This window comes from Euphorbia lathyris, chromosome 1, assembly GCF_963576675.1.
Source record: "Euphorbia lathyris chromosome 1, ddEupLath1.1, whole genome shotgun sequence".
Taxonomy (NCBI): Eukaryota; Viridiplantae; Streptophyta; class Magnoliopsida; order Malpighiales; family Euphorbiaceae; genus Euphorbia; species Euphorbia lathyris.
Window position 1 is genome coordinate 25,534,204 of NC_088910.1, and position 25,004 is coordinate 25,559,207.

A 25,004-nucleotide genomic window follows, 5' to 3' on the forward strand; every position below is an offset into this window, starting at 1 on the left:
GTTTTCTAGGATTGGAAAGTTGCAGAATCAAGAGATGAAGAGATGAACAAGAGAAATTCATTGTGATTTTGACTAAATGGTGCAGATTTCGTGCAATTTAAAGGAAGAAAGGAAGATTAAAAGTCTTGAACTCATTAATGCAGGAGCAACTTTTCGCATAACCAATGAGATAGGGGGAGCGGCGATTCGCATAACGAAGGAGTGGTGGAAGTGGGAAGGTTAGGGGTATTATGGGAAAGTCACACAAAATCAGTCTAGATATGTAGTAAGATTAGTAAATGGGTTAAATATGTAAATGAGCCTCCCATTTGACCCAATTTTGTAATTTTTCCAAAAATATAATAATGGCTTAATATCTTTGTATTTGTTCTAAAAAGCCAATTGCTTTTTATATTTGAAAAAATCTATTGACCCACTAATTTTACTTAAATACTAAAAAAAAACCGTAATGCGACCGGGCCGCCCTTTTTTTTTTTTTTTTTACTAAAAAAAAACCGTCCTTCACCGACGGATTTTTTCCACTGTAGCAACGGTTTTAACCGCTCTTACAAATATTATCGATGGATATTTGAACCGTCGGAAAAATGTTGTTAATGCTACTATTGCTATATTACTGACGGTTTTTTGAAAGCGTCTGGATAAGATTTTTAATAGGGACGCTTTACTAACCACAGTTTAACTGCTTCTACTGTCAATTTTCAAAAACAAGTATAATAGACGCTAATACTGTAAACTTTTGAGTTATGTCCTACTGTAAATTGTATCAGATCTACTACTCCATTGTTAGCTCCATCAAGGAGAAAATCCATATGATTAGTTGGTGATTTTTGTCGGTCTCACTGACACCATCACCGAGACATTTTGTGTAGGAAATTCCAACACAACTACTGAGTGCTTAAGTAAAGATAAAATTCCAGGAAATTTTTAATGGAACCAGTTCAAATATTGCTAGTTTAAGCAGTAACAAATGATTGATCAAGTTCAATTTAATGTTCTACAAGTTGAAGAGAGTTAAAAGTAAGTGTTCATTCACCAGATTTTCCTCCATTCAGGGCTGGACTTTCAACCGGTTCTACACCATATACATATACATAAATACAACGAAAATGACTATTAGCTTTAACAAATCGAAATGATGAACATCAACGTTGCATTAGTCTCATATGAGTTCATTATAAAGAAAAAGAAGGATCATCCATTAGTGAAAAATATATCATCTTCTTTCAATATTATTCACACATTTCAATAAGAAAAATATCAAAATATAATACAAATGTATTTCTCAAATAATGATCACACTAAAATTTACATATAGTGATTTTAAAGCTAGTATATGTATGGTATACAGAGAGACTGGAAAGTACAAAAACAAGTCTTGAGATTATACTGAACTACTCATCTGCAATCTCCTTGAGCAACTTTAATACTTCATGCATAGTAGGCCTACTAGCAGGATTCTCAGCCAAACAACTACAAGCAATCTTCATCACTTTAAGCATCACTGGTTCTGAATCGGCATTTAAAACCGTTTGATCAAGCACATCAACTGCATTCCCGTTCTTCATCTTTTCAAACACCAAACCCATCAAATTTCCACCTTCCACTTCATTAAAATCCGACCCTGTCGGTTCTTGTCCCGTTATCAATTCCAGCAGAATCACACCAAAACTGTATACATCTCCCCTTATCGAGGACCTTGCGCACTGCCCATACTCCGGTGGAATGTACCCAAGTGTCCCCGCAATATCAGTGGTAACATGAGTCTCACAAGCACTAATCAATCTGGCTAGTCCAAAGTCAGCAACTTTTGGCTCAAAATCTTCATCAAGCAAGATGTTGCTGGCCTTCAGATCTCTGTGGATAATGTGAGGGATGAATCCATGGTGAAGAAAAGCCAGCCCTCTTGCAGCACCAATAGCAATCTTCAGGCGTTTCGCCCAATCAAGGATTTCAATAGCCCCTGTTCGATTCCTTAGCCAAAGATCTAAACTTCCATTCTTCATATATTTATAAACAAGAAGCTTTTCCTTACCATGACAGCAGTATCCAATCAGTGGGACTAGATTCTGGTGCTTCACTTTGCCTAAAGTTTCCATTTCTGCCATGAATTCTCGGTCACCTTGTGTTTTGGCTGCGCTTAGTTTTTTTACTGCAACTGTTTGTTCATCTCGCAGCGTTGCCCTATATACCGTGCCAAAACCACCATCACCAATGATATTTGTCTTGCCAAAGTTATTGGTGGCTGCACGAATATCAGCTAATGTTAATTTCGGAAGAGGCTGCTCAAACATTGCTAGGTTGATGATCAAAGGCTCTTTCGACACCCGGCTACTTAAGAAGTAGAGATTTTCATGAATGAAACTGTTTAATTTGCTATCTTCACTGTCCTCAGGATCGCTTTGTCTGCGGCTTCCAGTAAACCATCTTCCTAGTAATAAGGCGATGCTAACAATAATAATCACGGATCCAACAGCAACACCGGATAGTTGATAGACATGGAGCAAAGATGATCTCTCCCTACAATCAGAACCTCCAAGTTCCCCACAGAGATTTCTATTTCCAGCCCGTGACATTTTCCGGGCTGCACAAAAACCAGTTGTGGGCACAGGCCCTTCTAACCTGTTTTCTGCCAAATTCAGCTTCTTCAGATTAATCAGGGCACATATATTCTCTGGAATTTTTCCAGATAACCGATTCCCCGAGACATCAAAGTATTCAAGTTGTGTCAGGTTTCCAATTTCTGGAGGAATCTCTCCTGTGAAAATATTTCTATGAAGATCCAAGTAAGCCAAGTAAGGGAGATTTCCCAAAGACTGAGGCAAGTGGCCATCAAAGAAATTAAGGCTCAAATTTAACATTTGAATCCTCCACGTGTCAGAGTTGGATAAAAGTTCATCAATGGAACCAGAAAATCTGTTCTGCTGAAGATAAAGCCCCACAAGACTCTGCATTTCCGACAGTGACGAATGAAGCTTGCCATCAAGTTCATTATCGCTTAAATCCAGGAGGTTGAGCCCTATCAAGTTACTGAAACTGAGAGGAATTGATCCATGTAGCTTATTTGCAGTAAAATTCAGCTTCACTAACCTCAGCAAACCCCCCAAGGATTCAGGGATAGTACCCGAAAGCTGATTATTCCCCATATATAAACTCTGAATCTTAGAAGAGAGACTGATCTGTGGAGGAATGGAACCGGTAAGATGATTTCCGGATAAATCCAAGGTTGAAAGATTTGGTAGCTTTGAAAGAGTTGCTGGAATTGAACCAGAAAGCAAGTTATCATTAACCAGAAGATTAATTACACCCTCAAGGTTCCCCAATTCATCAGGAATTGAACCAGACAACATATTATGAGACAGATCAAATACTCCAAGATGTTGAATAAAGCTCCACTGAGGTACAATGCTGGATCGAAAATACAAAGACGGTTTTGAAGGAATAGAGCCAGATAAATTATTGTGCGAAAGAACCAAGTACTGTAACTGATCCAAATCTGCAATTTCATCCGGAATCTCCCCACTGAATTTGTTATTCCCCAAATCCAATGCAGTCAAGGCAGAGCAATTTCCAATCTCAACTGGAATAGTCCCCTCCAGCATATTAGAGTTCAAACTGAGAACAGAAAGATTGGTCAGATTCCCAATCTCCTTGGGGATTTTTCCGATTAGCGAATTGTTATTAAGAACCAGAATCGCCAATTGAACTCCATTGCCAATTTCTTCAGGAAGATAACCCTCCAACATGTTATTAGCCACAGTTAATTCCATCAAGTTTGATCTCCATATACTTACAGGAATTGGACCCTGAAAACTGTTATTGTCAATTCTAAGGCTCACCAAATTAGGAAGCTCTTCCAAGTGGTCTGGTATGGAGCCATTAATCTGATTATCACTTAGATTCAACAGGTTTAAATTGGTGCAATTGGAAAATACATCAACAACCGAACCAGACAAGTTGTTTCCATTAAGATTGACCTGCATAATTGAGCCTGAATCACACAGCTCTCTGGGTATTTTTCCTGTCAAATTGTTGTTGTTTAACATGAGAACTGTCAGTGCCAAACAATTCCCAATTTCAGGCGGTATTTTCCCTGAAAACTCATTACTGTCAAGAGAAAGCGAATCAACTTTATTCCATCTCCCCAGCCAAGACGGCAATGGCCCAGAGAGTTTATTACTACCAGCACTGAATGTAAGCATCGGCAGCTTAGAAAGTTGTTCCGGCAAAGACCCAGAAAGGGAATTGAGAGAAAGCATCAATGAAGTCAAACTCTTGCAGTCGCCGAGCTCAGCAGGTATGGAGCCATTAAGCTCAGATGACATTAGGTTTAATGTCATCAAGTTCTGCAATTTCCCTACAAATGTTGGTATTGAACACTTCAAGGGGTTATTTGACATGTCAAACACAGTCAGTGACTTGAGTTTAGATATCTGTTCAGGGAATGGGCCTGTGATTGAACAATTTGCTGCGGAGAGGGTTTTAAGCCGTGTAAGAGACCCGATTTCTGGTGGTAACTGACCGGAAAATAAGTTATTCCAGATGTATAGTTCAGTGAGGTTTTTGAGGTTACCAATTTCCGGTGGAATTGGACCGGCGAATGAGTTATTCGACACATACAGATCCGTCAAAGACAAAAGATTCTGGAAAAGAGTTACAGGGAGAGAACCTGATAGATTGTTGCTCTTCAAGTCTAGGTATCGCAATCGAGTTAACGCGCCGAGTTCACTCGGTACTCTTCCAACAAGTGCATTACCAGAAAGATCGAGAGTATGGAGTCGAGAAAGCTTACCAAGGTCTTGTGGGATTTCCCCGACGAAGGAGTTGGAACCGAGCATGAGGCTTTTCAGCTGAGTTAACTTGCTTATTTCACTAGGGATTACTCCTGTTAGCTGATTTTGATTCAATTTCAAGTGTTTTAAGCGTTTTAGACTTGTAATTTGAAGAGGAATTTGACCAGAGAATGCATTTGATGACAAATCGAGTATAAAAAGTCGGGATAATGAAAACATAGAAGGGGGAATTGGACCTTGGAGTGATAAACCACTGAGATTGAGTGAAATAACTCGACCTTGTTCACAAAGAACATCAATCCAGTTGCAATAATGAGTCGACTTATTCCATAATGAAAAAATCTCCGAATGATTAAGTGTGGATTTGAAAGAAAGAAGGCTTTCTCTATCTGATCCTTGAACAGGATTGTAGAACGAAATGAAGACAAAGAAGCAAGGAAATAGAAGCTTACACTGTATCCCCATTATTAGGTCCAGATAAAAGCAAAGTTTTGATGGAACAGAAGAGTTTTTACAGAGGAATCTAAAACGCCATTTTCATAACTTCATATTTCTAGTGTTGCTTGTTCGTTTTCCTCGGGCGAAACTGCAAAATACCAAATGTAGTTTTTTTTGTTAGAGGACGACACGCGTATCACGTGACTGAATCTTTCTATTAAACGATAATTTTATCTCAAAAACACCCCTCGTAGAATCTGTTTTTGTTTGTAAATTATATTTAGGGCCAAAACTAGGGTTGTAATCGAGCCGAGCCGAGCTTTGACCTGCTCAAGCTCGGCTGGCTATAAAATTAACGAGTTCCGAGTTGAGCTTGCTATAAAATTAACGAGTTTGAGCTCGAGCCGAGTTTTGGCTTGCTCAACGAGTTTCGAGTCCAAAATCCTCTTTGGACTCTGTTCATTAAGAAAATTATCTAACCAATTATTTGTGAGTAAATTATTAATTATATTTGTGAAGTTTGCTCACAAATAACTCTTTAATTGTGTACATAAACAACCTCACAAGCAAAGTTCGTGAATAAATAAACAAGATGCTTACAAATAGTTCGTCTATTACTCATTTATTATGTTTGTGAACGAACTCATCTAATATCAAATGAAATAATATTAAGTTTAGATATTTATAAACTAACACAAAACTATATAGTTTTCTACAAAACTAAAATTTATTCATAAATGTTCTAATCGAATCTGCTCGCGAGCTTTAGCCTGCTCAAGCTCGGGTCGTTTACGAACCGAGCCAGTAAATCGTGCTCATAAACGACTTGTTTACAAATCGAGCCGAACCGAACTTGTATCGAACTGACCACCGAACCGCTCATGAGCGGCTCAGCTCATTTACAACGGTAGCCAAAAGAATTGAATAAGGTGCAAAAGATCTCTACTTCTTCAGAATCTGGACTAAATAATCATCATGATTGATGATATTTTTTTTGCACTATGTATGATTTTAATTTTATAAATATCAAATAGATATAATTAGTCGTGCTTTTTCATAAAAAGCCAAAAAAAAAAACACCATTGTTTCTATAAAAAATTATAGCATATGGTGTTTTTATATAAATCTAATCAAACACTATATTTTCTGCGGTTGGAATGAAACGCTAAATGTTAATCCAAAAAACTATAAAATTAGCTTGTGGCAATGAATGTTAAATATGTCTTGATTTTATAGTATTTAAAACAAACAAGTTTTCTTATACATGGTGGGTAGCTCAATTTGATAAATAAAAAAAAAAAAAAAATTGTAGAGTAAATGATCCTCCAAACAAAACTAGCATAAAATATTTCTGGAATTAGAATTCAAACCTCTTGGGATTTCCTTGTTGAAGAACTTTTGAAGAATTAATTGTGTTGATGTGTCTTTGAATTTAAATTCATTATTAATGACTTGCTTATAAGCTTATTAATGTAGTTATTAGTTATTAGACGATATGTATGATTACCAAGTCTGGTCAAAAAAGGATTTAATCTGGTATTATTATTATTATTCATATAGTTACTTATGAGTTGAAATTTTCTATATTTCAGTTGAAAGTTGGAAAATGGAAAACTGAAACAGTGTCAATTTCGTTACATTTAATTGAAAAATTGCAAATATAGAAATTTTAATGATATTGCCAGTTTAGATTAAAAAAAAAATGCATGTTTGGAGCAATGTTTTAAAGTCCAACCGGATTGATAATTGGATCAGAAATTAAATGAGTTTAATTGATTAATTCGAATTAATTAAACTAGATGACGTTATAAATAATATATATATATATATATATATATATATATATATATATATATATAATAAAAATCTCTTCAATTAAACATAAAAATATATATGTTTGATGATTCGCGAAGCCAACTGGGCCGAATCCAAAACACGGGCCCAACCCACGATAACTTAAGCCCATGGTTCAAGTTGAATGAGCTCCTAATAAAGGAAAGCCCGGAATCCTAATAAATACACTAAAACCACCCATTCAGAGAAAACGGTTATAAGGGACCACGTACATGACTACGTGGAGGACGTGGCACAGGAGGAGTAACCGCCGAGGGCGGTTACCTAAAGGTGCTTATAAAAGAAATAAGGAAGCTAGGAGAGAGGGAGTTTTTCACATCTTTTCCTATATACACGACTATCGATTTACTAAATTCCATATAAAACTGATTTGATCGTCGGAGAGTTTTCTCGGAGATCCTGTCTCCGATTTTGTTTTGCAGGTTATTACTACGAGAATCACCCAATCAAATTCGGCAAGTTATCAATGTTCCATAAAAAAAACCTATAGAAATATATATGTAAATATAATAAAATATATATTTTTAATTTAATTTAAATTATAAAATCTATTAGACTTTTAAATTTTAGTAAGATTTAAAATTTAAATACAAGTAAACTTTTTGAAAAGAGAATAAAATGTTGGTTTCTTTTTTAAAAATAAAAAATGCTGGTTACTCCTTTTAATGGTTAAATGTACCATTGGTCAATGAACTTATACGACTGTTTCAAAATGATCATTTAACTTCAATTTGTCTCAATAAAATAACTCAACTTTGAGTTTTGTCTCAATTAGGTCACTCTGACGATTTTAGTGATTAAAAAGCACCAAAATTATAACATAGGTGTCGCGTTAGCATAAGTCAACTCAAACCTCTGACCAAAATGACATATGACATCCATATATAAGTCATTGGGCTATCACGTGTCAGTTATTTTTATAGAAAAAAAAAACAAAATTTTTTTCATAAAAATAACCGACACGTGGTTATCACGTTTCGTTTTGGTCAGAAATCTGAATTGATTTATGTTGACGTGTCACTATGTTATTATTTCGATGCATTTTAATCACTTAAATCGGCAAAGTAACATAATTAAGACAGAACTCAAAATTAAGTGATTTTATTGAAACAAATTGAAGTTGAATGACTATTTTGAGACAACTATATAAATACATTGACTAATGGTACATTTAACCCTCCTTTTGATTTAATAATATTTATTGAATAACTTAATATTAATAATACAAAAATTATATTAAAGTAAAGAAAACAAAATATTACATTACGTCATTTTTCTTTTCACATAACATAAGATATATGACAAATATTTTTTCCTGTCATCTAATTACTTTTTCCGACAGTATTTTAAATTTTTGTCATCTGAACGGTTAAATGCAAATAACCTCAAATTACATATAGCTTTATGATGGCACACATCTATCATCCCGTAAAAACCTGATTTTAATCCAAAATGTCCATTATTATCAGATGACACTATTTATATATCACTGTCATTATTGTAAATAAAAAAGCGACTAATTTTATAAGTTTTACGAGGAAGAAAAAAGTTCCTAACATTTTAAGACACCAAATCTTTTAGACCAAATATAAAAGTCAAAATGAAAATCTAATTTCTCCGTTTCAACTATTGGTCTTGTGGCCTCCATCACTACCGCTGGTAACCCCATGACTTCTCCAATTTCAAAACCTGCCCAAACCTTAGATCTTTCCGATTCTTCAAACTCTTGCGAAATGATTATGAGTATGTGATGTTGTTTTCATTTCGAGTCAGGAACTGAAGCACTCCTCCTAGGTAGATATCTAGAGGTAAGTGGTCATACAAATTGTTCCAATCCTGAAGATGCACCAAAGTCTCCTCCTAGTTCCCCCAATTCATCTACAAGCAAGATTGGTTGAGTTCATTTTCTGATCAATTGCTCTGTTTTTTTTTAACGAAATCTATAAAATTAATAGTGGTTCTTGTTGAATTGTGGGTAGAGGAATTAATTGAAAAGAAATTATTTTATTAATAAAAAAATTAAAACCTTACTAAGGTTTACTACGCACTCACACACAATTCATACCCTTTTATCTAATTTATATGCTCTATCACCTATCACACTCTTTTTTTTTCTACACATACAACAAAAACATTCATCCCTATTTATAGTCTTCATATGTCGGTGATCCAACAAATAATCACCACAAAGAAAATGTAACTTGTGGAACAATATCAGCCACATTTTTAGTCAACAAAAATAACCACAAACTAAGATAAATATCTTAGATTTTTATGCTCTAATTTAGTCTAGAAGCATCTAGTTAGTTGGTGATGTTTTTCTTTTAATACTCCCACTTAGCACCAACTTTCAATATTTCGTACTTCGTTCTTATTCCAAAGTTTAGTTTTGAAAATTTTCTTTAGTAATCTCTCTCCGTTCCTTGCTTGAAAATGTTTCTCCATATGTCGTAGGCTCCTTTATAGTAGCTTCTTCGATCACTTGCATTCTCTTACCAAAAACGATATGTTCATGCTTCTCTTTGTTCCCTTCGACATGATCGGATTTTTTCACACCATTGGGATTCCGATACTTGTTCTTGTTGGTCTTCCTCGACCAACTTTGCCTTGATATATGATTACAATATCTATTTGTTTTTCGTCGTTGGTTCTTTAACCAATATTGGCAAGTCTTTTCTAGCTTAACCAATTCTCTCAAGCTCTTGACTAAAGTTTCCAGCAGTACTATCTCTTTGATGATTTCGCCTTGATATATGATTACAATATCTATTTGTTTTTCATCGTTGGTTCTTTAACCAATATTGGCAAGTCTTTTCTAGCTTAACCAATTCTCTCAAGCTCTCGACTAAAGTTTCCAGCAGTACTATCTCTTTGATGATTGCCTTTTTGGTGAACCTTTGTTGATTATAAGCGTCTTGCTTACATTTTCTCAACGTAACAACTCCACCTTTAGTTATGTTCGTCTTGTGCTCCACTATCTGCTTTGGCTTCTAAACCTTAGGCATCTGCATTAGCGTAGACTTCACCCTCTCCTTGGGTGACAACCATTTTGGTGAACCTGTTGGCTTAGTCTTCACCATCTTCCCTTTTCGTGACATCGTCTTTATCATTGCTTGCTGTTGATGCTTCATCTCTCCTTTGTTTGGTGGCGTTTCGCATGAAGCTGGTAACTCCTTTCGAACATATCTCTTGTTCCTTTCCTCATTAGAACGCTCCTTGAGTGGTTCCTCATGACCACCTAGATCTTCAATGATCCGTACAGAATTGATGAGCTGAACGGAATCAAGTCGCCTCACTGGTTTCTTCTCCTCTTGCTGCCTAGCAGCAAATCCTTGCTCTTTCTTTCCATCTGTTATAGATGATGTGACCAGATCACATATCACCGACTTTACCATGCATGGCACTTGAAGCCTAGAAATTCCATTCTTCTTCCCTTTCTTATTGAGTGTGTGTGGATGTAACGACGTTGCCTTCTACTTTCTTGTACCAATAATCTCATGCATAATGACCTCTTTTGCCACAAACATAACACTGGTTGTTCTTTCGTCGATATGTCTTCTCGTCTTCTTCATTATGGTTGTGACTGTGGTGAGCTCCCCCTTATTGCCAACTCCTTCTTTGTGGATTTTTCTGCCATCTTTCTTTTTTAGATCTTTCTTCGAATCTCGATCTCGCGGTTTTTGGATCCTTTCGCTCTTTATTACTAAAAAGAGTTTTGTCTTCATCGTTCACTGAGACCTTAGACATTTGTTTGTCTAGGGCCTCTTGATTAGCCAAAATATTTTCCAATTCATTTAAATTTGGCTCTTTAGTCCATCCACGGGTTGCTGTGACAAGAGTGTTAAATTCAGGATGCAACCCATGGACTATAATTCTTCTCATTCTCGTTTCAGTAATTTTATTTTCTGGATCTAATTTTGAAATTTCTTTACATAAAGTTTTAACTTTAGTAAAATATTCACCCACCGTCATATCTTGTTGCGAGACTGACAGTAACTCATTCTCGAGTTGTTGGAGCTTGGCATCGTTTTTCTTTGCAAATAATTCCGCTAGAGTGTCCCATGCTTCCTTCGGGGTTTTGGCATCCTTCATGCGTTGCATCAAATCGTCTTTCATCGAAATTGATAAAGCATACATAGCTTTACCATACTTGACCTTCCACTTTTTAAGGTCATTTTGTTCCGTCGGAGGCGTTGTTTCGTTTCCTCCAACAGTCTTCCACAAATCTTGGCCGAGCAGATAAAATTGCATACGAGTATTCCAAGTACTATAATTATTATTATTGAGTTTTTCCAGAGTGCTTACTGAGGTAGACATGTCTGCCATGACGACTTTGTTATCTCCTTTAATTAACCAAATAAGTTTGGTCGCCGATTAATAATTTCCACAGTCCCGGACTGCGTGCTAAAAATACCTCGTACCACCACGATCTCGGATCGCGAACTTTCGAAGCACTCGACTCCCAGTCCCTGACCGCTTGCTTGCACTCGATCACGTACCAATCCCTGACCGCCCGCTCTGATACCACTTATTGAATTGTAGGTGGAGGAATTAATTGAAAATAGATTATTTTATTAATTAATAGGAAAATTAAAACCTTACTAAAGTTTACTACGCACTCACACACAATTTATACCCTTTTATCTAATTTATATGCTCACTCACCTATCACACTCTTTTTTTTTTCTACACATACAACGAAGACATTCATCCCTATTTATAGTCTTCATATGTCGGCGATCCAACAAATAATCACCACAAAGAAAATGTAACTTGTGGAACAATATTAGCCACATTTTTAGTCAATAAAAGTAACCACAAACTAAGATAAATATCTTAGATTTTTATACTCTAATTTAGTCTAGAAGCATCTAGTTAGTTGGTGATGTTTTTCTTTTCAATAGTTCTCTCATTTTTCTTTGTGTAATCAAGCTTGTTATGTAGTTTTTATTGTGGGTTACTAAACTTAGCCACTAATTTATACTTCTAGCCCCGTGAATTACCCGAACTACCATTTGCACTAAATTTGAAAAAACCCAAAACCTCTCAAGAACCCTATACGATTTTTGCTCAAATCCGGACAAATTAGTGAACCGAATCATGGATGGTGACAGAAACCGTAAAGGAAAAGCTGAAGTGGTAAGATTTACCGCTTTATTTCGTTGATTTTTAGTTCGAAACGAATCTATGGGGTGTTTGTATAAATTCGCCGGAATCGCAGTCGGGCGTGTGAGAATCACGCCCGATCTGCGGTTCGGACGTATGAGTATCACGCCCAACCAGTGGCACGGGCGCGATAGCCACATGCCCGTACCAATGGTAGGGCGTGATACGCATACGCCCTAACCACTGATCGGGCGTGATGCTCATACGCCCGCACTACTGATAGGGCGTGATGTTCATACGCCCGATCAGTGGTTCGGGCATGATTCCCTTACGCCCACGTTGTTTTTTCATAAAAATTTATATTATTTAAAATTTTAGTAATTTAGTGTAATTTTATATTTTTAGTTTAATTTTAGTATAAATTTAGTATAGTATTAGCATGATTTTTACAATTTTATTAATTTAGGGTAATTTTATAAATTTAGTTTAATTTAGTATAATTTGATTATAACTTTAGTATAATTTATTATAATTTTATAATTATAGTATAATTACAATTATTTACAATTGTATTAATTTAGTAGTATTTTAGCGTAATTTTATAAATTTAGTATAATTTACATTATTTACAATTTTATTAATTTAGTGTAATTTTATAATTTTAGTATAAATTTAGTATAGTATTAGCATGATTTTTACAATTTTATTAATTTAGGGTAATTTTATAAATTTAGTATAAATTTAGTATAATTTAGTATAAATTGATTATAATTTTAGTATAATTGATTATAATTTTATAATTATAGTATAATTACAATTATTTACAATTGTATTAATTTAGTAGTATTTTAGCATAATTTTATAAATTTAGTATAATTTACATTATTTACAATTTTATTAATTTAGTGTAATTTTTTTTGTAGACGGAGCGGCCTACTAGGGGTGGGAAATCCATCCCGTCATCTGCTCGTCGTCTAGATATGGACGGCGAGGATGATACACCACGGCATACGAGATTGCGTGGTATTGATTTTTCCGGTCGTAGGAGGAGAGGGGCTGCGACGGACCAGTTGAGGAGGGGATCGACTGTGGAGCAGCCCGATATTGATGGATCGGAGGGGGCGACCGATTATGATGACAGAGAGCCTGATAGCGATTCTTTTCAGGACTACCTGGATGTGGCAGCCCGAGCAGTGCGACAGTCTGCAGTTGCACATGATCGCGAGGTTGAGGAGAGCGATGAGCAGCCGACCCCGGGGAGACAGCCGACCCAGCGCGTAGGAGGTCGTTTTGCGAGTACAGGTATTTTTTATAATTTTAGTATAATTTTAGTATATTAGTATATTTTAGTATATTAGTATATTTTAGTATATTTATAATTTTAGTATAACTTTAGTATAATTTAGTTATATTTTAGGATATTTTAGTATAATTTATTATAATTTTATAATTATAGTATAATTTAGTATAATTTATTATAATTTTATAATTATATTCTAATATAGTATAATTTAGTATATTTTAGTATAATTTAGTATATTTTAGTATAATTTTATAATTATAGTATAATTTAGTATAATTTTAGTATAATTTAGTATATTTTAGTATAATTTAGTATATTTTAGTATATAGTGTGTCAACATTTATTGTAATTTGTATTTTTAACTATAAACATAAAAAACATTCAGTAATTGTATATGTGTCATTTTACAGCTGAGGGAGATGATCGAGAAGACTGGTTTGTCTCACCTTCCACAGGCCATGTTTAAGAACCTCGACACTCCGCTATTGACTGCGTTCGTGGAGCGGTGGCAGTCCGATACGAACTCCTTCCACATGCCGTTCGGGGAGATGACTATCCAGCTGCATGATGTGTGGCAGATTCTTCGGATCCCGATTGACGGTCCGATGGTGTCCGAGTCTCCCCCTACTGACGGGCTTCATGCCATGTGCATGATGATGTTTGGGGTGAGTCAGGCTGAGCTTCTGTTGCCGACCCGACATTTATGGGGTGGTGGAGGTGTATTTGTTGGGGATGTACAGGGGCTTCTCACCGAGGGTAGGGATGACGCTACTCGGGCCACAGCGTGGATGTGGCTTATGCTTGGATCCACTCTGTTTGTTGACAAGAGTGGAGATAGGATTAGGCCGGCCCATCTTGCTGAGGTTTACAGCGGTGTCAGTGGGGCAGCTGGACTATCATGGGGGTCTGCTACACTAGCCATGTTGTACCGGCAGCTGGGGATAGCGAGCAAAGGAGACTGTTCAGGTATATGCGGATGTTTGACCCTACTGCAGGCATGGATATACGAGTATTTTCCGGTGTTCCGGCCGCATAGAGGAGCTCACTTGATCCCAGCCAACCATGCCCGTGCACTGAGATGGGAGGTCGGGGTACCAGGCAAGACGACCACCCGACTAGATACCATACGTGGGCAGCTGGACCGTATGACGGCGGCAGAGGTATTTTATAAAATTTTAGAATTAATGTAAGTATTATTTATAGTATATTATTATTTTTTATTGAGTATTATTTTTTTTCACGTGACGTGGTTGCCTTATGGTCCTGTCCCCGATGATGATCGGCTTCGAGTATACGCCGGTTGGATACGGTGTAGAGACATCGTCGAGCCGTATATGCCCGATCGAGCGCTGCGACAGGTCGGATATACTCAGCCTATCCCAACCGAGCGTATTAGACCTGATAAAGTAGTACGACCATGGAGATCTATAGCGTATAAGCTCACGCATTCCTTAGTCACAGTTGAGGATACCTGGCGGAGATTTCCATCGGCTCGGGGCATTGATCGGAGGAGATGCCGACCAGTTGGATACGATCCCACTGCCTGTGATCCTGCTTATATGGACTGGTATAGGCGATATTCGCATCCCCATCTCCTTCATGTACCACAGGCTGGACCGGTACAGCATGCTCGCGCCAACAGCAAATTTGTAAGTTTATTATTATTTAATATTATTATTTAGTATTAGTTTATATGTGTTTAATTTTTAATATTTATTTATTAATTTTTTTTTTTGCAGTGGGTTAGCTGGTTGTGGCGTGTCACCCAACTATCGGCTACCCACCGATCTGACGAGGATGTTCCACGCATTAAGAGGGAGATGGATGAGTTTATGGATGTGTAGTGTCGGGCGAGCTGATTTTTTGTTGTAGAAATTCATACATTTAAACACTTTTTGTTGTAGATATTATATTTACTCTTTTACGTTTATGTTTATTAATGTTTATTTTAATTTTTATGTTTTTAAATTTTATTTGTTAAGTACAATTCTGTAGTTACGGGCTTAACGGCCTATTTACGGGTTTAACGGCCTATTTACGGGTTTAACGAACTATTTACGGGGTTAAAAAGCTATTTTTTTTGCCATCCGACACGCGGGCGTGTGGATATCACGCCTCACCGCGTGGTCGGACGTGATAGCCCCACGCCTCACCGCGTGGTCGGACGTGACAGCCAACTGCCCGACCTTGCGGTGAGGCGTGTAGAGATCACGCCCGACCACACGGTGAGGCGTGGGGCTATCACGCCCGACCACGCGGTGAGGCTTGATATCCACATACCCGCGTGTCGGGAGAGCAAAAAAATAGATTTTTCCTCCCCAAAACCCATGAAAGGGTAATTTCGTCCTTTCACGGGGCTAGGGGTGGGAATTTGGGGCTGGGTTTAACAACACCCTTTTTATTCGGTGTGATATTGATTGTTCGATCTCATTTTTCTTTATGTTTATGCACTCAATCTCAATTCAATTTCTGCCTTTCCTACTCAATCGGGTTACTTTTGTTCTTCTGGTGTTCTCCTCATCTGTCACCTAGTTTGATTTTTTTAACTAAAATAAAACTTTCAGATCTGAGTAGCTTTTAACGTAAGATATGGTGAAACTTAGCGATATTATTTGATTAATCAGCTTCACATGGATTATTTAGCACTAATTTTATGTCTTACTAATTGAATTTGAATAGGAGATAATGCTAACTGATAGTTGCTATCAAGATAATGCTAATTAATTAAAAACTTGGGGTTGAGTTTCTTATGGGTTATAGTTGCTGTCATGATAATACTAATTGATCAAAAAGATTTTTTTTTTTTTTTGCTGAATATATGATTTTATTTTTTTTTATTTCTAAGCCTTGTAATTTGAATTTGGAAACTAATTCCTCGCCCACGGAAGCATTTGCAATTTGTAGTTGCTGTCGGTGAATTATTTAAATAAATATTTTGAAAAATACATTACCGACACATATAGGTCGGTAATGTTATCGGAATGTCCGACGGGAGTCACCGACTAAAGGTAGTCGGCATTTCCGACACAAAATACCGACCCGAAATTGTGTGGCGATTTGTTGTGTTGGTAAAAAATTGTCGCAGCGGCTTACCTACGAGGTCAACGCCGACACATCAGATTGCGTCGGTCTTCCGTCGTGATGATGATCACCGACACAATTTTTATTATCACCGACAGATTCTTTCGTCAGTGATAGCGTTTTTTTTTCTTGTAGTGTGTCTTTTAACTGCCCAACACCGAATTCCGTAAAGTATATAGAGCTCTGGTAGATAGTTGTTCTATAAATCTTTCCTCTGGGTTTTATAGAGCTCTGGTATGTACAAATGTAAAAGGGAAATTGAAAAGATGATAATTTCGATATAACGGAGTTCATATAAAGAATAGCATAAATAATCATGAATGTTAATGCTTTCAAAAGTTTCTAAGCTACCAACACTCATTTGATTGAAGCCTATTTATTTATTTATTTCAAATTCGGCTGTGCTATTTTACTTTTTCCTCAATATATTGAGTCTGCTAATAAAATATGCTTAAACAGTTGTCTAAGAGAGTGTTTGTTGTAGCGTTTCGCAGGAGCGTTTAGCGGTTGTATATCAAACCATTAATAGTATAGTGTTTGGTCATGGTTATAAAACTGCATCGGTTAGCGGTTCGGAGCAAATAGGAGCCGTTTACGAAAAGCTCCAATTTAAAGCTTTTCACGAATCGCTATTTTTAGCTGTTTAGTTTTTGACAAAATTAGCCCAATTTTTATTCCTATTTACTTTGGGTATTTAAAAAAAAAATATCAATGGTAACTTGTTACTAATAACCTGATATATAGAATCATTCTTTTATTTTTTTTCGTTCCAACGAATTATACATTTGCCTTTGATAAAATATATCATGGTTTCATCAAATTTAAAAATAGTGTTTGAGACATTACATTTATTTATGTTAGCATTTGAAAAATAATAATATAGACATTCATATAATTATTAAACTTTTACTATTTATTATTTGGATTATTTTTATCAATATTCGTAGATGTTCTTTATATTATTAAATAATGAGTATTTTCGTCTTTCTATATATTAACAGCAACAACTCTTTGTAAATTTACCAAACACTAATAATTATCAATTAGCTAACAGCAAACAACTACTAGCTAACTGCAAACAGCTATACTGCAACAACTATGAGCTAATATCTGACCCAAACAGACCCTAAGTATAAAGATAACCGAGTCCTTAAAGAAGCACCATTAATAATTGTATTAGGGCTTGTTTCACGTTTAATAATTATAAGTTTTGAGATTACTACATTATGGTACTGATAGAAACCTTGTTGAACTGTTTACTACTCTCAATCCATGTACTATAAGATTCATGCAATTATTAAATTTCAAACCCTAACAACAAATAAGAATTAATATTACACTATATTAAAACATTACTTTTCAGAAAATAAATAAATAGAGTAATTTCCTTAAATAAAGTCTTTTGCTTTACCATAGGTCGCTCACAACCATTAGCCCGCATGCATATATTGAAATTATTTTAATTCGAATTTATATAATAAAAAAAAGTAATTATGAAAAGTATGAAATTTAATGTATTTGAAGAAACTAAAGTTATGAGTCATTCTACATTATTCCCCGATTGTTTTTTTTTTTTTTTTGAATAAATTTTGATAGGGACAACATCTGAACGCCTTGGGACATAGTAGAAATTTTGGTAAAAAAGTTAGATTGTTACTAGAGCACCTGTTAAGAGGGTCATTTCTTCTCTTTCATGTTTGTTTGTTTGATTATTGGATATTTTAACTAGTTTTAGTGCTTCATAACTTGCACCCTTTAACTAGTTTTAGAGCTTCGTCTAAACCAACATCAACCGAATCGAAGACCTGATCGGTTCGCAGTCGAACCAGACGGTCCAATCCGATTTTCAAAATACTAGTTATTTTTTAGAATTTGTGGTGACACTTGACATACGAGTTGTCCCCAAGATTTTTCGAACACTTTTGAAAAAGCAGTCAATATGACGTTATTATTAAAATTTATGGTGACTCCTGACATATAAGTTGTCTTTAGACAGTAAAACATTCACTATAATAATTTAGCCTTCTATACATATGAAATTTATCTTTGTAGAACCTCACAATTGTCAAAACCAACACAATCTTGCAATATTTGCGAGTAGACTAACATCACAATCTCATACTAAAATGTCTTAGGATAAAAATGATGAATTATTGGCACACTGTTTGTGGATGATCAAAATGGTGGAGGCGGATGAAAACTAGATCCCTCACTGATGCTCTCGATGAATACATCAAAATTAGCGAGTGTACGACTTTACAATTGGTTGAATTTTTTTTATCCTACTATTATCGAAGTGTATTGGCTTGCGTATATAAGGAGGCCTAATGATGTTGACGTATAGTGTTTGATTCACATGCATGAGAAACACCAAAGATTTCCTAGTATGCTTAGCAGTCTTGACTGCATTCATTGGTAGTGGAAGAATTGTCCAGTTGTATAGAAAAGGAAATACATTAACGAGATCATGGATGTCTAAGGTTCATGCTCCAAGCAGTAACTTCAGTAGATATGTGGATGTGACACAAGTATTTTCGGCGGGACAAACAACGACCTAAATGTTTTGAATAGATCGAATTTTTTCAAGGACAAATTACCAAGGAATAGCTCATTAATTCAATTCAATGTTAACAAAAGACGTATAAAAATAGGATACTACCTCACAAGTGATATATATATATATATATCCCGAATAAATTGCTTTTGTGAAAAGTTCTCTACTTCATTGATGGAAATATTCTGGATTTTATGCACGAGCTCGCAATAAATACGGAGATCCGTGATATAGTACTATATGGTGAGCTCAAATTGGATATGGTAGATCACATTTGTGAAGGTTCTAGAATCAACAACCTTATTGATTGATAATTGAAAAATATCACTCTTTCAATTATATATGCATGTTATCGTTCTAATTTAATGCATTAAACTTATCCGTTTTTTTTTTCTAATATATACTATTGATGTTATATATTTTGCGTTTTCTTTACTTCATTCAAATTTTTAGATCAAATTAAATAGATTAATAAAATTACTAATATTTATTCAATTAATAAAATAATTATTTTTGTTAAATCAATAATTATTATTCAATAAAATAATGCTCATAAATATTATTAAAATTGAATGAATAATTAAAGTAAACCCCCTAAAGTTTGAGGGATGGTAATATTCCATATATATATATAACAAGAAGCTTACGAGAGAACCCGATCTGTGGAGGAATGGAACCGGAAAAAGAATTCCCGGATAAATCCAAGGTCGAAAGATTTGGTAGCTTCCAAAGAGATGCTGGAATTTCACCAGAAAGCAAGTTATTGTTAAGCAGAAGATCAATTACACCCACAAGATTCCCCAATTCATCAGGAATTGAACCAGACAACATATTATGAGACAGATCAAATACTCCAAGATGTTGAGTATATCTCCACTTAGGTATAATCCTCGATCGAAAATACAAAGATGGCTTTGAAGGAATGGATCCAGATAAATTATTGTGCGAAAGAACCAAGTACTGTAACTGATCTAAATCTGCAATTTTCTCCGGAATCTCCCCACTGAATTTGTTATTCCCCAAATCCAATGCAGTTAACTCAGAGCAATTTCCAATCTCAATTGGAATAGTCCCCTCCAGCAGATTAGAGTTCAAACTGAGAACAGAAAGATTGATCAGATTCCCAATCTCCTTGGGGATTTTTCCGATTAACGAATTGTTATTAAGAACCAGAATCTCCAATTGAACTCCATTCCCAATTTCTTCAGAAAGATAACCCTCCAATTTGTTATTAGCCGCTGATAATTCCATCAATCTTGATTTCCATACACTTATAGGAATTGGACCCTGAAAATTGTTATTGTCAATTCTGAGGCTCAACAAATTAGGAAGCTCTGGTATGGAGCCATTAATCTGATTAGCACTTAGATTCAAGAGGGTTAAATTAGTGCACTTGGAAAATACAGCATCAACCGAACCAGATAAGTTGTTTCCGTTAAGATTGATCTGCCTAATTGACCCTGAATCACACAGCTCTTTTGGTATCTCCCCACTCAATTTGTTGTTGCTTAACATGAGAACTGTGAGTGCCAAACAATTCCCAATTTCAGGCGGTATTTTCCCGGAAAACTCATTACTGTCTAGAAAAAGTGAATCAATTTTATTCCATCTCCCCAGCCAAGACGGTAATGGCCCGGAGAGTTTATTACTATCAGCAGTGAAAGTACTCATCGGAAGCTTAGAAAGTTGTTCCGGCAAAGACCCAGAAAGGGAATTGAAAGAAAGCATCAATGAAGTCAAACTCTTGCAATCCCCGAGCTCAGGAGGTATGGAGCCATTAAGCTGAGATGACATTAGGTTTAATATCATCAAGTTCTGCAATTTCCCTAAAAATGTTGGAATTGAACACTTCAAGGGGTTATTTGATATGTCAAACACAATCAGTGAGTTGAGTTTAGATATCTGTTCAGGGAATGGGCCTGTGATTGAACAATTTGCTGCTGAGAGGGTTTTAAGCCGTGGAAGAGACCCGATTTCTGGTGGTAACTGACCGGAAAATAAGTTTTTCCAGATGTATAGTTCAGTGAGGTTTTTGAGGTTACCGATTTCCGGTGGAATTGGACCGGCGAATGAGTTGTTGGACACATCCAGATACGTCAAATATAAAAGATTCTGGAAAAGAGTTACAGGGAGAGAACCTGATAAATTGTTGTTGTTTAAGTGTAGGTATTGCAACTGAGTTAACTCGCCGAGTTCAGTTGGTAGTCTTCCAACGAGTGCATTACCAGAAAGATTGAGTGAAATAACACGATCTTGTTCGCAAAGAACACCAGCCCACTTGCAGTAATGAGTCGACTCGTTCCATAAAGAAAAAAAATGTGAATCTTTAAATGTGGATTTGATAGAAAGAAGGCTTTCCCTATCTGACCCTTCAACAGGAGTGTAGAACGAAATCAACACAAAGAAGCAAATGAACAAATTTTTACACGCTATCCCCATTATCCCGTCCGGAGAAAACAGCAAATAGCGTGTAAAACAAACGGATTCTAAAACTGACTCGAATGCATTTTATTTGTGTTGATTATAGCCTTCATTCGGACAGACTTTTGGAGAATTATTTGTATTGATGTGTCTTTGAATTTAAATTCATTATTATTGGCTTACTTTTATAAGTTTTTTTATGCAGTTATTAGGCCATATATATGATTTCCAAGTATGGTTTGTTACTATTCATATTAGTGTTTGTTTTTTAAAAGTTGGAAAACCGAAAACTAAAAAATTATCTGTCATTTTCATCACCTTTGATTGAAAAACTTGCAAATATAGAAATAGCAATGATATTACTAGCATTTTAGAAAAAAATAACTATTACATGTTTGCATTAATATAAATAAAGGGTTATGATATTTACCGCCCTTAGGGCTGTAAATAAAACCCAATTTTTTATTATTATTAGTGTTCATTTAGTTTTTCAATACATAAAATTTATTGATACTTAAATGCTTAAATATTTAAATGCATATATTCATAATAGATTATTATATTTCCAATACAAATAAATAAATATTTTAGAATTAAAATTCTCTTTTTAATTGTTATATGTGAATAATTAATGTTTATATACAACTCTAATGGCCGTACATATCATTTGCCATAAATTAAACATACATTAACATATGTAAAAATGCAATGAAAGTGGGGGCTCAAATTTGATATATCCAAACAAGAAAATGTAAAATTTGGGAACTTCGTGTATTCAGTATATTTTTTTTAATTAAAAATAGTTAATCAAATTTGTAATAATTTTAGTATCTTAATTGGATTTTCCCTTCAAATGGTGCCCAAATGTTGTGCTTAAAATAATACACACTATAGTGCTCTAAAATTTAACTGTAGTCAAAGAAAACCAATAATAGAATAATTGGTATTAGTAATATGAAGACTCCGATTTTTGGAGTCATCTCCCATATCGATCGCAACAGACATGCATGACAGACAAAAGACCAAGTAATAGATAACTGGTCTCATTGACATCGGTTATTGTAAAATCGGTAATAGATAACTGGTCTCACTGATATCGCCAGATATTATATAATGTACGTGTGTAATTGCATTTATCAAATTAAAATTCAATTTTATTTTACGTATCGATTTGAGCTAATGGAATTAATTTTATTAATTCAAAATAACATTTCGAATTGGTTTATTTTAGTTTGAAATTGTGTATATTACATCTAGATGATGTATTTATTTATATTAAAATCCGATTTAATTAACATATATAACATGTATACCAAGAAAACGATTTTTAATAAAATGGTAATTTCATATATATATATATATATATATATATTGAGTTAAGCTAATAAGTATAAAAAGGACAATTAATATACAAACTTAATTATATCAATTAGAATAAACTAAATTGTACTAACTAAAGCTAAATGATGTATATAATTAGGGTAATGAGAATAGGAACGGAGTTGATGAGAATCCAATTTGAAGGAATAAACATTAAACTAGGATAATGAAAATTAAACTAATTAATATGGAAATTTGATTAACCTATTTTTTTGGAATAAAAGAAAAAAGAAAATGAAAAAAGAGGAAGTGGGCTAGTATTTTTGGCCTGAGATATAGTGAGAAGGCCCAAATTAGTTCTATATGCTAGTATATAATAATTAACTGAAACAAAAAGGTCTATGTTGCTGCATAAACGACATGTAATTCCAGTATGAGAACTTCAATAAGTTGGATTTTTTTGGCATCCAACAATTCCAGGTATGATGCAAGTAGATGATTCAAAAAAAACATATGATATGATAACTTGTTATCTGATCTGGCTTACGTGTCCTAGTCGTGATGATGACAATCCGACGTTGTAGTGATCCTACAAAACAGTATGCAGATCAGATGGGCCTGGAGTCCAATAAATCCGCTCCGATACCTAAATCAGTTTCTGATTAGGACCGAATGGATTGGTATAAACTAGTTGATAATATATTTGGTTTTTAGTTATAAAACATCCTGATACATTATTGATTTTTAATGTAATTTTCTCTAAAAGGTATTTGTTTGTGTACTCAAACATATATTAAGGAGAAAGAATAATCTGCAAAATCAAACAAAACTATACTATACTACAAAAGAAAATAATGTAATTTTTTTTTTAATAGAATGGACTTATAATTCAAGATGAGATAGGATGAATTGTATGTTATTTTATTTTTTGGTCATTTTGTAGCATAAAAATTATGTATTTTTTAATGAAATGACTTTATATTGATCTTATTACTTCCGCTTATATTTTTTGGTCATTTTTTAACACTGTTTTAAAAATTATATCTAGAATTTGAGATAATTTAGATAATATGAATGATAACAAATAACTTTTGAGGAATGTCATTAAATTTTTAAGAATTAATTAATTAATTAAAAAAAAATTGGTTTTGCGTTCTCCAACTTTCTATGAACTCATTTGGTGATAAAAGTAGTTTTGGAATTTTGGTGAAACTTTTTATATTATTTTTTTGTGGTTGGAGTGAATCATTGTACTTTAGGAGTATTTTTTTTTTTAACAGAAAGATGATAAACTTTATTCATGAATCCGGCGTAATACCGTCTTTAACAATAGCATTTATGAGCCAATGTGTCATAGACGATGAATAAAAATCGCTAGCATTGGAACGGGCTTGTCTAGCCGTAGCATGAGCAGCACCATTCGCTATACGATGTGTAAAAGAAATTTTAAAATTCGGATAACTTCGAAGAATTGAAACACATTCTTGAATTAAATCTCCAAACTCAGACAGATTGAACCTTGATGAATTAATGTGGTCCACTACGAGTTTAGCGTCTGATTCGAACTGGACTTGTCTGTATCCCAATCCCGCCATCCATAACATACTCGTTCTGATTGCGAGGGCCTCGATGATTTTCGGCTCTTTAATTACTGCTATCACGCTGCTGCTGCAGCATATAAAGTTGTCGTGATCATCTCGCACCACCTCTCCCATCCCGCTCATCCCTTCATCTTTGAAGATCGCTCCATCCATGTTGCACTTTACGAAACCTTGCTGCGGGAGTTGCCAGGGGGTGCCGTACCTGCTGCTACTTCGAGCGTCGCGAACCAGACCTGTTGTGTTGCTCGTCCAGAACGCCCACCAATCATTAATGATCTCCGTCACGTCCCTACAGCCTTGCGCGATAGTCTGTACTGTGTCTGTCCAAACCAGTTGGTTTCGCCTCCGCCAGATTACCTGCAAGCTTATCACAATTCGCACCAGCACGTCAGCTGTCGCACCGTCCAGTTTAGTGAGGATCCAGTCGGCTAAGTCCTCATTTCGCAGCTGCGGAATAATGCCTCCCGCCTCTCTCCATGTCTCCTTTGCCGCACCACATTGAGTGAATAAGTGCTCCTCCGTTTCTGGTTCAGACC

At 35.2% G+C, this 25,004-nt stretch overlaps 1 protein-coding gene across 1 annotated transcript; it reads right to left on the reverse strand.

Moving 5' to 3' along the window:
• Nucleotides 1-1,304: 1,304 nt before the first annotated feature.
• Nucleotides 1,305-5,318, reverse strand: LOC136225836 (leucine-rich repeat receptor protein kinase EMS1). Its single transcript, XM_066013958.1, has one exon. The coding sequence runs from the start codon at nt 5,253-5,255 to the stop codon at nt 1,392-1,394; it is 3,864 nt and encodes a 1,287-aa protein (XP_065870030.1). The 5' UTR covers nt 5,256-5,318; the 3' UTR covers nt 1,305-1,391.
• Nucleotides 5,319-25,004: the final 19,686 nt, after the last annotated feature.

Bases quoted from the DNA above. Each gene is read 5' to 3' on its own strand.
- LOC136225836 (XM_066013958.1), bottom strand. From the start codon at position 5,255: ATGGGGATACAGTGTAAGCTTCTATTTCCTTGCTTCTTTGTCTTCATT.